Raw genomic sequence first — 19,080 nt, 5'->3', positions numbered from 1 at the left:
GATAATTACATGTCCATCTCATTGGCCTTATTATTCAACCTAGATCCCCCAAACATAGAACAAATTCGGGTATCTGTAGATCACATTTCCCATTCCATTCTTAGGTGTAGCAGACTATAAAAGGTTTGTTTTATTGCAGATATAAAACTACAATGCTGAGCTGGGAATAAGATGACAATAGGTAGTATAAGGGTCTCGGAGAGATGTGTAACATGACAGGAAAACAGATTAGCGATAAATAGGCAGCGCTTCTCTGGCTGATATATGTTTTCTCATAAATATGAAAATATTCTGTGTCCTTCCTACAAAATCTCTGATGACAGAACACTGGATTAGCACAACGGTTTTATTACTTAGGAAACATCAATATATCTTTTTCATCCAATAGACCAAGAATGCCTTTTCTATGCATACTAAAAGACTTAAAAAACCACTATACACAGGGTGCTGTATCGGGAAACGTATTCAGAACAATACTGTTGGCACAAATCATTTCACATTTGAAACAAATCAATGCCATATAGAAAAATAATACAAGGATGTCCACCCATAATTAGCAAAAATTGCTACAATTGCTGATCGGCTGCAGCATTTATATGACGCCTCTGCCAGTGGACTGGTGAAGGATGCAGCACAGAGTATGGAGGGGCAACACTGGCCATGTCGTACATGAAGAAGAAAAAAAAGATCATTCATCTCCAATAAAGGGGTTGCCCAACTGAATGGTATTTATACGATATGCCATTATTGTTTATTGTGGATGTAAATTCTGGTGCCTTGAAAAAAAATAATGCGAAAATAAAGACTCTTCTTTAGCTTTGTACAGTGCATGTGCTTGTAACACTAAAGGCCGCTTTACACGCAACAACATGGCTAATGAGATATCGTTGGGGTCACGGAATTTATGACGCACATCCGGCCTCGTTAGCGACGTTGTTGCGTGTGACACCTACAAGTGACCGCTAACGATCAGAAATACTCACCAAATCGTTGACACGTCGTTCACTTCCCAAATATCGTTGCTCATTTTGGATGCAGGTTGTTCGTCAGGCAGCACACATCGCTACGTGTGACACCCAAGGAACGATGAACAACAGCGTTCCTGCGTCCTCCGGCAACGAGGTGGGAGTGACGTGAATGCGGCTGCTCTCCGCCCTTCTGCTTCTATTGCTTGCCTGCTGTATGACGTCGCTGTGACGCTGCACGAACCGCCCCCTTAGAAAAGAGGTTGTTCGCCGGCCACATTGACGTCGTTAGGCAGGTAAGTACGTGTGACGCGCACTACCGATTTTGTCCGCCACGGGCAGCGATTTGCCCATGACGCACAAACGACGGGGTGGGTGCGATCGCTAGCGACATTGCTAGCGATGTCGCAGCGTGTAAAGCGGCCTTAAGGTTGGTGCCACATATCCATGTATTATGGTCTGAGTGACATACAAACGAACCAAGGGTCTCCTGACCTGAACACGAAAAACATAGCCATATCTGATGCTGTTGAGTTTGGGTCAGGAGACCTAGGGAAAGTCTATACATCACAGCGCGTAACAGGACCATGACATGTGTGAAACCATCTTTGGGCAAGATGAAATGGCCATAGATCTGAAACGCTAGATATTTTTTTTTGCATGTGCTTTCATCTGTTTAAATTTTGTCCGTGGACTTTTCTGACAATTTTGAAGTCATCGATTCATAGAGTAACCTATGAAGAAAATGACAAAAAAAATGCCACACTTAACTAGATCATGATGTGTTGTAAGGAAAAAAAAAATGAATACACAAAGGAAAACAAAACAAGTCTATTTTTCGTAAAATTTCTTATATATTTTTATTATAATATTTTATTTTTACAATAAAACAACAATACAAACCATGAGATATAATGCAGCCATCATACAAAGAATGACCACTAATTTGTCTTATAGAACATTGTATGGTGTTAAAGAATAAGCATTTAAGAGGTTTTCCATATTTAAAGAAATAAATAAATTAAAAAAAAAAAAAAAAAAAAACCCAACATTGCAGTTAAATCTGGCTAAGGCTGCATTCACACTTCCTTGTGTCACGGACCAGAAATCAACAGCCTCATAAGCATTTATGACATTTCCAAGATTGGATAAGGAGACTCGCAGCCGGTATGTGCATCGCTCGACGACCATATTCAGACCACAACACCCCAACCTGTAAATTAGTTATGAAACTTAACTTTTGGAAGATGCCCCAAACTTCAGCTGCAAGCTGCTCTTCCAAGTAAGTCCCATTTCAGAAAAAAACTTTTCAGTTCTGTCAGAACTATATTATGAATAACCTTGAATTAAAAGGAGTATTCCCATCTCCAAGATCCTATCCCAATATGTAGTAGGTGTAATAATATTAGCAAATAACTCCAATTAGAAATGTAGTATAGTTTTCCTGATATAACCATGTCTCTTAGCTTATGTGCAGGACATTGAAGCTTAGCATAGTTACGTCCACTCATATACTGAGTTAGTTGCTCATTCGCGTAACCGCTGCAATGCCCTGCACATGAGGTAAGAGGCATGGCTATATCAAGAGAGCTTTACTACATTTCTAATTGGAGGTATTTGCTAATATTATTACACTTACTACATATTGTGACAGGATGTTGGAGATGGGAATACCCCTTTAAAGCATAAAAACTTTTCTAAATTTTAAAAATAAAAGCATTTTCTAAGAAATCCTATACTGCACCCACCTTTTCACAGCAGTAATAGGCACCACTGAACCATAATAGAACATTTTTGTTCTCGATTAATCGAGGTATAAGTTACTCCAAAAGAACTCTTCTAGATTTTTTGGGTCCCAAAAATAGAGATGAGTGTACCTTCAGTCTTGCGGTTCGGGGTTCAGGCTCGGAAAATGACGTGACAATACCGGCGGTGAGTATCGCGCTGTGCTGGTCTCTGAGTGATGCGCATCATTGTGCACACTGTGGGAATTGTGTGATCGGCTCAAATTTGACTTATATTCTGTGTTCTAAGATGTTTTGTTCATGGAAAAATTGAAAGAAAAAAACCCCACCACCCATCCACCTCCGGAAGTGTTTTGCTGTGGACTAAAAGCAAAACACTTCCGGAGGTGGGTGGGCAGTGCTTTTTTTTTACATTTCTCCGTGAACAAAACATCTAAGAATGCAGAATGTAAGTTAAATTTAAGTCGATCACACACTTCCTGCAGTGCGCACAATGCTGCGCATCCCTCAGACGCACAGCGCGATACTCGCCACAAGGATTTTCACGTCATTTTATGAGCCCAAACCCCGAGCCTCGAGACTGAAGGTTCGGTCATCTCTACCCAAAAAATCCTATTGGTATTAAGATTTAAAAAAGCACATTAAAAGAAGGTGCTCTAAACTTTCTGTAAATCTCGAGAAACATAATAAAAATATGGAATAATATGGAAGAATGATTAGAAAAATATGAAATTAACTGTTTATCTCTTATTTCCTTAGGGAAGTCTTCAAACCAAACATTGAGGACTATGAGGTGGAACCTGATCCCTGGGCAGGGTCCATGAAATACAATAATCACTCTAGTGACAATTTTTAGGATTTTAAATTAAAAAAAGAAAAAGAAAAATAAACCCCCAAAACATATGGTCTGTTTCTCCTACATCAAACAACAAGAATGTTTATTCTGTGCTGTATTCCCACCAACATCTGGTATCCTTGAAAGCAGAGCTTGAAATGCATTGTTAATATGTTGCTTTAATGATTACATAACACACCAGTAGCATTTATCAGAAACTAATGTTTTTCATCCGACAAACGCCCAAAGTGCGTTGAGAATGTGTATATGTATATCCACAAGGGTCTTACAAATACAAAGATGTCTAAGTAAACAACTCCCCTTATCAATACTTCCAGCCTGTAGCTGCATCTACATGAGAAGGGCTCACTGGCAATCAATAACTATGCAGAAGGTAATGACCAATTTCCTACTGTTAGGTAAAATATATATGCAACATTGTGCTACTCCTGAAATAAGTCACTTCAGGTTGGTTTGTGCACATATATTTCCTCTGGATTTGTAACAAAACCCCCATGTAAAGGAATGACTAATCTTCGACTTATCACAGTAATGGAAAGATAAAACCAATGTCACATAACTGGCCCTTTTCTTCAATCATGCCTAATTACCCTAATGAAAAACATTTTTATCAATTTTTCTTGTCTCATTTACTTCGATTGATTCTCATTACGAACCCTCATTATTGTTTGCAATGGACCCATGTGTGTAAATCGAATGTAAATTCTCAGGGTAATGGGCCTTGGGATATTCCATAAGATGAACTGGTGGTTATGAATAAAGCTCTTTATTGCCCTAATGAAATAAGAAAAGTAAATGCTTAGCACTCATCAATGACTGGTGTAGCTATACTGTTTCCCCATCCAGTTATTAAAGAACTTCACTGTGTATTCAGCATTACCTTATCTTATTTTATTAATCCCATTATAACAATTAGCACATGTGGTTTCTCTCCAGGAGATGTTTCAAGACACAACATGATGAGGTTCTAGGGCTGGTTTGATAAAAACTGCTATAAAGTGTGGAGAGGTCGCAATTGTATTTTCAAATTCATAAATAAAGCTTAGTGTATGTGTCCACGATCAGAACCCGCTGCATCCTGACCTGCGGGGTCACAAGCCTCCTCCGCAGGATGATGCAGGAGACCGAAGCAGCCCATGCCCATGATCAGGGTTTGGTGCGCTGCGGTCTCTCGCTTGTGTTCTCCCCACGGAAGACTCTTCCGACTCCTCCGCAAAGAATTGACATGCTGCAACTCAGGAAAGCCGCACCGCAGGTCAGTTTTTGCTGCAGGCCAAACACGCATAGAAATCCCATCCACCGTGCTTGTACTGTACAACGCAGCATTTTGGATGCAGCTGAAGCATGCTGTGCCCAAAACGCTGCAAAAACTGATCGTGGGCACGTACCCTTACATGTAATCAAACAATACAGAAGATTATGACCAAGTTCACAGTTTTATGGAAAACAGATGCAACATTATAATTCTCCTAAAATAAGTAACTTAAGGTAAATTTGTGCAAACTACATCATCTGCATTTGTAACAAAATCCCCATGTAAATCGGTGACAAATTTTCAACTCCTCATATAAGTGTAAAGATAAAACCAATGACATATAACTGGCCAGTTGCTCCAGTCATGAAATTGCTTTCATTTGGGTCCTCCACATTATGAAATAATTTCATATAATATGAACAGTAGGTTGATGTCTGGTACATATACAGGATCAAGGAGCTATAAGACATGTAAGCTACAACAGAAGACAATATCTTAATCAAGAGTTTCAATAGAAAAGTTGGACATTGACCATCCAAAATCACCGGAGCTTCCAAAAAGAAAGGCAGCACTCCTAATTACAAGAAAGAGTCCTAATTCAAACAAAGTTTTCTTATTTGGATTGCTTCTCATCTTCTTTATGGGTTAAAAAACGGGTTGCTTCCCCCATCATAAAGTTGACCAAAAAAGTTATATAAAAGTTGATTAATGGTTGATTGAGACACTGTCTGGTCAATGATTGTCTGTGGCAGCATCTAAGCACATTTTTATTGATCTTGATTGGGTGAGTAACGATCAATGTATTGCCCAAAGTAACATTCTTTGCACATTAGCACGAAAGATCTCTTACGGAGACCAAAAAGTTTAACTGCTTTCTCTAAATAATGATAGTCATCGGTTGGCTAAAATGATTCATGTGCTATGGATTGAATTCTCAATTTTGGTCAATTTTAGTCTAATGCTTATGTGCACCTTCAGGCAGAGAAAAAGTAAGAAACGGAGGCAGCTTCTCCCAGCAGAAACAAGTAAGAGTAAAGGGATTGGTACATCATTCCAGCTAGTCTTTTAGAAAGTGGCTTCCATGATATATGGACTCTTGTCCCAAGGAGAAAATTACTTGTGCTAGTAGACAAGGCTGTGGCATTAGTATCATCTTTATGGTAGTACAGTCAAAGAAAATCAATTGCTGCAGGCTACCTTCTTCCAACTCACTACCAAGTGGGGAACAGATTGTCACCAAAATAACAGGATGCAATAGACGTGAGCAAATGTGCTATCAAGAGCAATAAAGCACATAGAGGAGAGCGGTAGTACACCCAAAATCGAAGATTCCCGTGATCAAGAGAGATCCTCCCTTGTTACGCTACAGACTAGAGACTCCTGAAAAGCCTGACACTACTACACCAGGCATTCCTACTGTCACCATCAGTGGAGAACGTAGTATGGTAAACCACTGGGAGCAGAACCACTTCACTGGTCACCTACTATTAAACAACTGCAAAAGAGCTAACTATACCACCTGGAAGCTCATATCCTCTACCTATCACAGACAAAGGTAATGGCTTCTTAGAAAGTCTGCAGGATTTTTGAGATTTTTATATACTAAGAGTATATAAATCTCTGACTTTAACTCTCTTTTAACAATTAAATATTCACCCTGCTAAAAAGGGTAAAAAAATAAGGTAAAAGAAGCACAAAAAGCATTCTATTTATTACGCCACAGAAAAGTTTAGTCATGTATAGGCTATATCCAGCATTGGAACAATAGTATTCATAAATCAGAAATACTATATGTGAGGAATCATAGTAAGAAAACATTATGAGCCATTTGATTGAAAAACAATTTACCTAAAATGTAAAATACAGGAGAATATATTGCTGGGTAACTTTCCGTCCTCTGTGGATAATATTTTCAATATAAGAGCATTTAAATTTTGAGTGCTGGAAAAAAAACTGCATAAGAAATTTTACGATGTTTTTTAGAAGAAGCTTTTAAACAGTAACATGAACATAGCCGAAATCTGCAAAGAACAAATAGAAAATTTCCGATTTTGATTTATAAAAAGACACTTGAAACGGCGTCAACATTTTTTAACCAGAAAGCACAGTAAGGCAATGCCCAAGTCTTAAAACAAAGTTTAAAAAGCACATTTTGTCCATAAAAAAATGGTCACATCATTCACAATAGAGATAAGGCATTATTTCCCTTTTGCAAGGTATTTCCATTGAAGTATGAGATTTCATAGCTCTCATAAACCAGGAGAAGGTGCACTTTTACAGCACCAAAACAGAAATATAAAATAGTTGCATACAAAACTTTATATACAACATCAGACTGTCACATTTCACATTTCAGTACATATTTGTGTGTACTGCAGAATCTTAAATTCGTAACATAATAGATATGCTGTAATATGGCTCATTATAATATAGAACACGTGAAAGAAAAATAGATGAAAAAACTATTAGATCATTGTACATGGTTCCGTATTGTAACATCTAGAATATCCAGCTTTTAATTCCTGAAATCCCAATCACTTGATGTTCTTATCAGATGCTCAAGTGTAAGAGGTCCAATGGAGTCATGTCCATGGTCAGGTGTCATCTTCCTTTTCTTTGGCCTGTAAAAAAAGGGCAAATATCTTAAGAAGCACTTTGAGGAAAAAAAAACAAGAGCTGAAAAGCTGTAATGATTATTAAGACAGAGACTTAAGGGGCTTTACACGCTGCGACATCGCTAGCGATTGCTAGCATAGCGATAGCATCCGCCCCCGTCATTCGTGCAACATTTTGTAATCGCTGCTGTAGCGAACATTATCGCTACGGCAGCGTCACACGCACATACCTTGTCAGTGACATCGCTGTGACCGCCGAACAATCCCTTCCTCAAGGGGGAGGTGTGTTCGGCGTCATAGCGACGTCACTGCGGCGTCACTAAGCGGCCGGCCAATAGAAGTGGAGGGGCGGAGATGAGCGGGACGTAACATGCCACCCACCTCCTTCCTTCTGCATTGCCGGTGGACGCAGGTAAGGAGATGTTTGTCGTTCCTGCGGTGTCACACATAGTGATGTGTGCTGCCGCAGGAATGACGAACAACATCGTACCTGTGGCAGCAGCAACGATATTAAGGAAAGGAGTGACGTGTCAACGATCACCGTTTTTGAACGATTTTGCGGTCGTTGATGGTCGCTCCTTGGTGTCACATGCTGCCATGTCGCTACCGGCGCCAGATGTTCGTCACTAACGATGTGACCCCGACGATATATCTGTAGCGATATCGCAGTGTGTAAAGCACCCTTTTGGAAGTTGACCTGGGGCCTGAAGGTGAATGACCCCCTTCAAATATTTATTTTATTGTCCACTGGTTTATTTTGTGGGCTTAGATTTAGTTTTGTATGACACGATTTCTAAGTACAGGATATATTATTACAAAATACATATTATTTTCTTTTTGGGTGCGAATGGAAAAAAACCCCCAACAAAACAGTAATTCTTCCATTGGTTGTCTACATTTTACACATTGTCCTGGCATGCTGGATATCAACTTCTGAGCCAAATCCTCACTGATGACAACACATTCTCGTCTAATCAGTGCTTAAGAATTTATCACAATTTCAGTCTTGTTGTTTGTTTACCTAGATTGGCTGCAGTGGTTATGTGAAATGGTACTGGAAGTACGTATGTTTTTTTCCCCCATTATGGACATATCTGTTAGGGGGGTTGCCCAACATTGAACAATTCCTTCTCAACTGCTTAAAAACCTATGATGTACATTTTCATCAAAGGCCACCAAGGAACGAATGAAGCTCCATCAGGAGCGAAGTCTACTTCATATCAGGCTGGCTGCCCATAATTGCAGCGACTGTAGCTTGCAACTTAATTATTTACATGCCACAGTCAATTTTAGATACTAGCATCTAATTGATGACATTGCACATGATTGTGTGGCACTGATGAATTACTGTGTTAGCCCTCATATGAAGATGAGGAGAACTGTTATTTCACTATACACTGTATTGCAGGCTATAGCACAAGCGACTGAGCGATCACAAGTTCAAGTCCAAAAAGGGTACAAAGAAAGGAAAAATTAATACGAAATATTAAAAACTATAGTATGTCACAAAAGTGAGTACACCCCTCAAATTTTAGTAAATATTTTATTATATCTTTACATGGGATAAAACTAAAAATATAACATTTTGATACAATGCAAAATAGTCCGTGTGCAGCTCGTATAACAGTATAAATTTGGTGTGCCCGCTAAATAACTCAACATACAGCCATTAATGTCTCATCTGCTGTCAACAATAGTGAGTACACCCCTAAGTGAAAATGGACATATTGTTATATTTTGTGTGGCCACAATTATTTTCAAACAATGCCTTAAAAGGAATCAGTCAGCAGCTTTTTCTCATCTGACAGTAGCATGTTTTAAGCAAAAAAAAACGGAATCAAATGATGTTTAACTTAGATTACTGGCTCCAGCTGTTCTGAAACAATAATAGATTTTAGATTTAGCAACACAGCAGAGCTGATAGTCCTGTCCCGCCCACACCAGGTTCTCAATAGAGATTGTATATTTACAGTGAGGGCTCTATCGCAGGAGGGGTATAGTTGATTTTTTTTTTTTTTTAAACCAGTACAGCTTGCTGTCCTCAGTTTACAGAATAAAAACCTGCAGACAGAATCGCTTTAACTAATGCTTTACAGGTTTTTACTGGAATCCTTGTGCACTTCTCCATCACGGCCCTCATGGCTGTTAAAGATCTTGCACTCCTCCACCTTCTCTTTGAGGAGGCCCCACAAATACTCATTAGGGTTTAGGTCTGGAGACATGCTTGGCCAGTCAAGCACCTTTACCCTTAGTTTCTTTAGCAAGGCAATAGTTGTCTTGGAGGTAGGTTGGGGGGTCATTATGTTGGAATACTGTCCCTACAGCCCAATTTCCAAAGCTCTGCCTCAGTATGTCACGATAAATGTTGGCAGTCATGGTTCCTTCAATGAACTGTAACAGCTCCCTGCAGCTGGCCGCACTCATGCAGCCCCAAACCAAGGCCTTCCCACCACCATACTTGACTGCAGGAAAGACACACTTGTTTTTTTACTCCTCCCCTGGTTGCTGCCTGAGCCAAAAAAAATGTATCTTGATCTCATCAGACCATAGGTCATGGTTCCAATAATCCATGTCCTTAATCTGTTTCTCTTTAGCAAACTGTGTGTGGACTTTCTTGTGCATCATCTTTAGAAAATGTTCCTTTTTGGATGACAGCCTGCAGACCAATTTGATGCAGTGTGTGTCTGTATGGTCTGAGCAATGTCAAGCCGAATCACCCCCAATCCTTTTAACCTCTGCAGCAATGCTGGCAGCATTCATGTCTCTATTTTGAAAAGACAACCTCTGGATATGACACTGAGGATGTGCACTTAATGTCTTTGGTCGATTATGGCGGGGCCTGTTCTGAGTAGAATCTGTCTTGTTAAACCGCTGTATGGTCTTGGCCACCATGCTTCAGCTCCTTGTCAGGGTGTTTCAATCTTTTTATAGCCTAGGCCATCTTTATGTAGAGCAATAATTCATTTTTTCAGATCCTCAGAGAATTCTTGGCCATGAGGAGCCATGTCGAACTTCCAGTGACCAGCATGAGAGAGTGTGTGAGCGATAACACCAAATTTAACACACCTGGGAGGGCAAATGGCCAACTGGGCACAATTTGGCCGTTTTCACTTAAGGGTGTGCTCACTTTTTTTGTTAGCAGTATAGAAATTAATGGCGGTGTTCTGAGTTATTTAGGAGGCACACAAAATTTACACTATTATAGAAGCTGTACATGGACTACTGTACATTGCATCAAAGTGTCAGATCTTCAGTGTTGTCTCAAGAAAAAAAGTTATAATAAAATATTGACAAAAATGTAAGGGGTGTACTCACTTCTGTTGATATACTGTATATATTTAAAAAGCTTAAAAGAGAACCAACAAGCAGGATTTTCATATATAAAGTAAAGCCAGTGCTATACTGGTGCTAGGATGGTGAATGTAAGCATAGCTTTTGTTCAGAGATTGGATGTTTTATTTCAGAAATATGTGCAAGTAAAGTTACAGAAATGCACTGTTATTTGATTGATAGGTGCTACAGAATATGTTATATGTGGGGTTTTGCTATCTATTCCTGTCCCTGTCTGCCTTCCTGGCATTGGTAGATTGTTAGAGTGTATGGGCTGCATTTCGAACACGCCCCTATCACGTGACAGAAATTACTCATACCTGGAAGGAGCCCATACAGTCTAGCATTTACCAAGGCCAGGCAGAGAGGGGCGGGAACAGATAGCAAAATCTGGCCCACAGCTCCGGAACTGAGCATTTCCAGCTGCCTGCTACCGGCGCCAGCACTGAAAACAGCTGATAATTGGGGGTGCGGGGTGTAGGACCCCGGCCGATCAGACATTGATGACTAATCCTAAGGAATGGCCATCAATATGAAAGTAGTGGCCAGGCTTACGTGCCACCAAAATACCAGAACTGCTGATGAGAACCTTGAAATATATGTTGTACCAATTTAGAGCCTGTGCTCAGGATTGCATTGGGGTAGCTTGTATAAAGGAGGTCAAAAATACTAAAAGTAGGGGTAATAAACTTAAAGGCAATATTTTTTTTTAACAGATTCCATAAAAAATAGGTCATATTTGTGGAAGCCTATGCTAGCAGGCTTTGTACGTGGAGGAGCCTCAATTAAATGATTTCAATATACAATGAAAAAAATCCAAAATTTTGGAACCAAATTATACAGAACAGGGACGGGTTTGTGAAAAGTGATTGTTTAAACCAGAAAACCCCTTTAAAATGTGTCACTGTGATAACGACTTGGTATACCCTTACCATAAATTATGTATGCAGCGTTCTAAAAAATGCCTTTATTGTAATGTTTTGGTGCATTTTGATAGATTATGTGGGACATGGATATATAAATAAAACAATTGAAATAACCTACGGGAACACAATTATCTATAGCTGCAGGAATTCTGGAAAGGAGCTGAACTGCTGAGGAAGAATGTGCTTTTGGGAGGTTCAGCCATATAAGAAGCTTATGACAGTAATTACCCCTTCCCTACTTCTTAAACTAAACATAGCAACATGTACCGATGCGACCTAAGCGGAGCTGTCCCAGACTATATTGATGAGCGAGGTGTCGCTGGCCTCTCCGAGGAGTTAATCATGTTATATACATATAGACTTGCAGCATAAATGAATAACATATTACAATCAACTACTATAATTGGCCTGGCTGCAATTACTAAATCATTTTATATACTGCATATGACAGATTAAATATAGCTGTCGTTACATAACCATTGCGGCTCGCTGAATACATTCCCAGTGCCAAAAGAAAAATCCTATGCAATTGTTTCTAGAAAAAAAAAAAAAGAGTAATTAACTGAGAAAGTAAATGGGGTAAGCGCTCCTTTTTGTATCTTCCAATTATGGAAAAATATGAGGAAATGAAATAAATTAGTGCTATTAATTTTCTTTTTCAGGCGATTTTCAGCCCTGTGAAATGATTTACTTTCGGTATGGCTGGGCTGGAATTAGCGTTTTCTACGTTTGTCACTGTGATTCCGAGAAGACGTCTTAATGGAAGTAAACAACATAAAATGATACTTTACTTCCATTGCCGTGCTATATTTTATCTGTGTTGGTGCAGTATACGTCTCCTTCAGTCTGCGGCAATGTAAAACTAGTGGAAGCGAAGGGCTTTTCCCATCCACCGTTTTTATGAAGAAAATCCATTACACATCCCAGATTCTGCCAAAGAAGAATAGATTTTCTTCAAAGACATCTGTCAGTTTCTCTTTATGATGTATTAAAGGAAAATATATTCCACTTGCTTATACATGGTCTAGCTCGTGTAATTTTCTCTTAAGGCCGCTTTACACATAGCGACATCGCTAGCGATGTCGCTAGTGAAAGCACCCGTCCCCGTCGTTTGTGCGTCACGGGCAAATCGCTGCCCCAGGCGCACAATATCGCTGGTACGCGTTACATTACTTACCTTACCAATGACGTCGCTGTGGCCGCCGAACAACCTCTTCTTTAAGGGGGCGGTTCATTCGGCATCACAGCGACGTCACCTGGTAGAAGACCAATAGAAGCGGAGGGGCGGAGAAGAGCCGCAGGATCGTCACTCCCACATCGTTGCCGGAGGACACAAGTACGCTTTTGCTCGTCATTCCTGGGGTATCACACGTAGCGATGTGTGCTGCCTCAGGAACGACGAACAACCTGCGTCCTGAACGAGCAACGATATTATGGAAATGAACGACGTGTCAACGATCAATGATGTGGTGAGTAATTTTCATCGTTAGCGGTCGCTCGTCCGTGTTACAGGCAACAATATCGCCAACGAGAATGGATGTGCGTCACGAATTCTGTGACCCCAAAGATATCTCATTAGCGATGTCGCTGCGTGTAAAGCGCCTTTAGGTGCATGCAACTGTATTTTCGGTCCGAGTGCGAAGTGACAAAACATCAGATCACACTCAGATCAATGTTATTCTATGGGGTTGTACACAAGTCCAAAGTTCCTCCATAAATTGGACACATTCTGCCATGCAAGTTAATGGGTCTATAGAAAGAAAAAAAAAATAAGTAAAATCGGACAGTTGTCGGATGACACCTAAGTGTGGCTCGATTTTCACAGACTGACAGAATGGAGACTATAGAGACATTTATTTTATCTTCTCCACATCTGAGAAAATTGGATGACACTCTGATTAGGACAATCGGACCGATTTTCTCAGATGAAAAAAAAAATAAGGTTGTCTGCACCTAATCTTAGAAGGATAAGCAGAACATTCAGGAGGAGACAGGTGCTGACTCTTTCACTACCATCATCAGTACTCCAAAGGAAGGAGTACGTTCTGATACCAGGCAGGCAAATGGACTGGGGAAAAGCAGAGATTTCAAAATCAATAAGTATAATTTTATAAGAATGATGACAGATGCCCCAATAAAGTGATTTGCAAAGTTTCCTAACTTTCTATGTGGGACAAAATGATACTTTAGTTACTCTTAAAGTATGACAAAAAACAGAGACAAAAAGAAGCACCAAAAAAAAGCATTAAAAAAAGTGTCAAAAACACACAAAAACGCAATTAAAAACCGCAAGTACTGTATTTTCAGGATAATAAGACAGACTTTTTTTCCCCCCAAAACTGGTGATACTGGGTGCTCGGAGGAGGTGGTGTCACTGCAGTGGACCGGCTTAGGAGGGTCAGTGGACGGAGTGTTGGCAATACTGCGGGCTCGGGGGTGTCGCGGCGGTGGATGCCTTTGATCTGCCGGTGGGGTGTGGGCTCCATTGAACCAACTGCAGTTGATGCGATGGACTTAAAAAAATTTCCGCGGAGGCCAGTCTGTGCACGCGCCGCCTCCGCAGCCATTTTCTTGAAGCCCATCACGTCAACTGCCATCGGTTCAATGGAGTCCGCAGCCTGCCGGCAGATCAAAGGCGTCCACTGCCGTGACACCCCTGAGCCTGCAGTATTGCCGACACCCTGTCCATTGACCCTCCTGAGCTGCGACACCCACTCCTCTGAGCCTGCAGCATTGCCGACCATCTGTCCACTGACCCTACTGAGCCACGACAGCTTCTCCTCTGAGCCAGCAGCATTGCCGACCCTGCCTCCTGACCGCTCCCGCTGGTGAGCTAATATAAGACACAGTAGGATTATAAGACTGACCCTCATTTTAACATTAACATTTTTTTTCCTATTTTCCTCCTCTAAATTTGGGGTGAGTCTTATAATCCAGTGCGTCTTATAAAATGAAAAATACGGTAATTTAAGGTGTGGAGAGGCTGGAAATATCCTGCAGCGTCAAAAACTCAATGGATACTGATATTGGGAATGTAGCCTATATGAGTTTTAGGGGTCTTGCCATTGATGGCTTATCCTAAGTATAGGCAAGTGTTGTGTAACAAGTGTTGTGTGGGTTACAAGCAGCAAGAAGAAGCTGGGTGCTAGGACAATGTACTAGATTCACTGCGGCACCTGGCACTGTGATATCCACACGGTAGTGGCTGTGCCGATTCCAGTGAACAAGGATGAACCGGCATAAAATAAACAATATACGTAGCCACAATGTAACATTATATATCTCTCAGTATCCTGCCACTAGATATCAAAGTGTGCCATTGTTACTGAACCCAGCATTACATACTTAACAATTAGGGACCACTTGGGTAATGTAAAAGAAAAAACATATTGTTACTGAAATGTAGAAATAATGTGGCCGGCGTATTATACACAATATTACCAGTATTTGCTTTAAAGTTGAATTTAAACTAGATCTCTGCTAGGAATGTAGACACAGCAGGTTGTACTGGAGAACTACTAAATTGACATAGGCTACCCATCAAGCCGTCTTGGAGATAATGTACCTTTCTTTCCATCCGCTGATGTCTTACCTTGTTTAACAATTGGTATGCAGGAGTCTGTAAGTCTTCAATGCACTCTGCAATTGGCTTATTAAGTGTTTCTGGCAGTAACAGACTCAGGATTCCTGCTGATATGCCGCTGATTCCAAATGCCAAGAATGGCATTGATGGATTAAGAGATTTCTGCAATGGAAATTACAGAAAGAAATGGAACTCAAATGATATCATGCATACCAGTACAGCGCTTTCCTTTCATTAACCAAGCAGGACACCCACAGAGTTATCACAAACCCCAAAATGCTAGAAACCGAGAACCAGTGTTCTGTAAGAAATGGGAAAACGTACACCAGCACAATAGCACTTCCGAATATATACACATAATTGTGAAGCACTTAACTTGCAAATCCAGCCCGAGCCCCGAACATCTTCTTTCAAGTTTGACATTACTACTCAATTTCTGCACAGTTTGAAGCGTTTGGATATTGCTGCTTTCCTTACTTATGAATTCCTTCCATTTTGGTCATGACTATCTGAAACCTTGACAATTTGACAAGAATGACATTTATTTTTGTTCCTTCTTTGTCGTCAAGGTTACAAGACAATAGGGATACACTGAGCCTCCCACATCCCTGGCTGGATATCAGAAGATGGCTTATTAAGCAATGTGATCTTTCTACTGGTCATCAGTTTGATGCTGTCTATATGCATGTTGCATTTGTAGATGAGTGTGGGCGTGAAAGTCTGCAGCGGGTTCACATTATGCATGTCCTTTGCTCATTATCGTTGCCCTTTAGAAGAGCCAAATCATGTATAACAAATACTGATGGGAATTAACGCCAATTGCCCGCCATTATGTGAATGCTGCGAGGAGTTTACTAGGCACAAGCTGAGCAGTTTCTTTAGAATGACATTTTTGCAGATTACGCAGCAAACTTTGGGGAAAATCATTTACACTTGTTTAACTAATATTAAAAGGAAATAATACAATAGTTAAGAGGAGAAACGTAAAAAGAGAATGTGAGAAAAGCTGAAGTGTTGTCAGCTGTAGTCCACACACCGCTCAGCTTTATTTGTATATTATAGTTGTTGCCACTCCATATTCTGACACAGGACCATAATAATACAGGGGTTAGAACATGAAGAATATAATGTTTGTTTATGGAGAATCTATATTTCATAAAGAACCTGTGGAAAAGTCTCATGTTTTGCCCCCATAACAATGTTACAACTGCTTTGAGTGCACATATCAATGTAATATATTGAAGGACCGTCCTGATCATCATGTTATGACATTTGACATCCACCCATTTTAAGTAGCAGTTTTGCATCACAAGAATTCTGCCAGCACTACAGGTACTGAAACCTTATTCCCCTCTTTCTTAGCATCGATTGCTCCTTATTATCTAATTCAGTGTGTCCACCCATATCCTGTCCACCACCATTAACTTGAGAACGGCGGCAGCTATAAGCATAAAAGTAGTGTCTAGGTATAGTAAAGTAGCCATGCGCTGCGCAATGAAACCACCTATAGCGCCACCTGGTGGAAAACAACGGAGTTAGCATTTTTATCTCGAAAACGGAACGAGATAGCGAAAAAAAGTAAATTAAAAAATTGTAGGGCATCATCAATTCAATACGAATGGACACCTTGCATACAGAAATGCTATGATATGAAACCCATGACCCCCCCCCAAAACATTGAATGCTGGTCACACATATGGCACTCATTTAACTTAGATGTTCAAAGTGGCCACTGTCAGCTGCAATGCACATCTGGACTCTGGATAGCATACTGTATGTTGCTGCACGTTGTACAATATGGTAGGTGACACGTTTGCACAAGCATCTGTAATACGTCGTAGTAGGTCCTGCAATGTTGGTGGAGGGGTCGCATACACCTGCTGTTTGATGTGACCTCATAGAAAGAAGTCCAATGGGGTCAGGTCAGGTGAACGTGGAGGCCACTCCACGCAGCCACCATACCCAGTGACTTGTAGGAAGGTCTCCATGAGGTATCTCTTCACGTCCGCAGCCTTGTGAGTTTTATACGTTCTAATCATAGAATTTCTGTATGCAAGGTGTCGATTCGTATTGAATTGATGATGCCCTACAACTTTGTAATTCACTTTTTTTCTCTATCTTGTTCCGTTTTTGAGATAAAAATGCTAACTCCGTTGTTTTCCACCAGGTGGCGCTATAGGTGGTTTCATTGCGTAGCGCATGGCTACTTTATTATACCTAGACACCACTTCTATACCTATAGCTGCCGCCGTTCTCAAGTTAATGGTGGAGGACAGTATATGTGGTATATTCCCCTCATACTTTAAACATGCCTCCATTACACCTAACCTCAAAAAGCCCTCCCTTGACCCATCCTCTGTGTCAAACTATCGCCCCATATCCCTTCTCCCCTATGCCTCAAAACTACTGGAACAGCATGTCCATCTTGAATTGTCCTCATACCTCTCCTCTGCTGCCTCTTTGACCGGCTACAATCTGGCTTCCGACCACATCACTCTACTGAAACTGCCCTAACCAAAGTCACAAATGATCTACTAACCGCCAAAGCCAAGCAACACTACTCTGTCGTCCTCCTCCTGGACCTGTCCTCTGCCTTCGACACAGTAGACCATTCCCTCCTACTACAGATTCTCTCATCTCTGGGCATCACAGACTTGGCCCTGTCTTGGATATCCTCATACCTAACCGACCGAACTTTCAGCGTCTCCCATTCTCACACCTCTTCCTCATCTCGCCCCCTATCTGTCGGTGTCCCCCAAGGCTCAGTTCTTGGACCCATGCTGTTCTCCATCTACACCTTCGGCCTGGGACAGCTCATAGAGTCCCACAGCTTTCAGTATCATCTCTATGCCGATGACACACAGATCTACCTCTCTGGACCTGACATTACCTCTCTACTAACCAAAATTCCACAATGTCTGTCTGCTATTTCATCCTTCTTCTCTGCGCGATTCCTATAGCTTAACATGGACAAAACAGAGTTCATTGTCTTTCCTCCTCCTCACTCATCTCCTCCAACAAGCCTTTCCATCAAACTTGATGGTTGCTCACTCTGCCCAGTCTCACAAGCTCGTTGCCTTGGAGCAACCCTCGACTCTGCTCTATCCTTCAAGCCACACATCCAAGCCCTCTTCACCTCATGCAGACTACAACTCAAAGATATCTCCCAGATCCGTGCTTTCCTTAACCAAGAATCAACAAAAACATTAGTGCATGCCCTCATCATCTCCCGCCTCGACTACTGCAACCTCCTGCTCCCTGGCCTCCCTTCCAACACTCTTGCACCCCTCCAATCTATCCTAAACTCTGCGGCCCGCTTAATCCACCTCTCCCCTCGCTATTCCCCAGCTTCGCCACTCTGCCAATCCCTTCACTGGCTTCCCATCGCCCAACGACTCCAGTTCAAAACATTAACCATGACATACAAAGCCATCCACAACCTGTCTCCTCCTTACATCTGTGACCTAGTCTCCTGGTACCTACCTGCACGCAACCTCAGATCCTCACAAGATCTCCTTCTCTACTCCTCTCTTATCTCCTCTTCCCACAATCGTGTACAAGATTTCTCCCGTGCCTCCCCCATACTCTGGAACGCTCTACCTCAGCATATCAGACTCTTTCCTACCGTGGAAAGCTTCAAGGGGAACCTCAAGACCCACCTCTTCCAACAAGCCTACAACCTACAATAGCCCTCAGTCCAGTACACCACTGCGCAACCAGCTCTGTCCTCACTTATTGTACCATCACCCATTCCCTGTAGACTGTGAGGTCTCGTGGGCAGGGTCTTCTCTCCTCCTATACCAGT

At 41.2% G+C, this 19,080-nt stretch overlaps 1 protein-coding gene across 2 annotated transcripts in view; it reads right to left on the bottom strand.

Annotated features, from left to right (window-relative positions):
* Positions 1–2,997: 2,997 nt before the first annotated feature.
* Positions 2,998–19,080, bottom strand: part of LOC142310931 (solute carrier family 22 member 15-like) — a 300,294-nt gene continuing 284,211 nt past the window's right edge. For both annotated transcript variants that reach the window (XM_075348775.1, XM_075348776.1), the window contains exons 11-12: positions 15,285–15,437; positions 2,998–7,442 (exon numbers count right to left, since the gene is read on the bottom strand). In XM_075348775.1, coding sequence (XP_075204890.1) covers positions 7,416–7,442; positions 15,285–15,437 — 180 coding nt within the window. In that variant the 3' untranslated portion in view covers positions 2,998–7,415. The remainder of the gene's footprint in view (positions 7,443–15,284; positions 15,438–19,080) is intronic.

The sequence above is a fragment of the Anomaloglossus baeobatrachus genome, chromosome 5 (genome assembly GCF_048569485.1).
Source record: "Anomaloglossus baeobatrachus isolate aAnoBae1 chromosome 5, aAnoBae1.hap1, whole genome shotgun sequence".
Classification (NCBI taxonomy): domain Eukaryota; kingdom Metazoa; phylum Chordata; class Amphibia; order Anura; family Aromobatidae; genus Anomaloglossus; species Anomaloglossus baeobatrachus.
The sequence above is the reverse complement of the archived record's forward strand: the minus strand, read 5'-3'. Positions and strand labels throughout refer to the sequence as shown.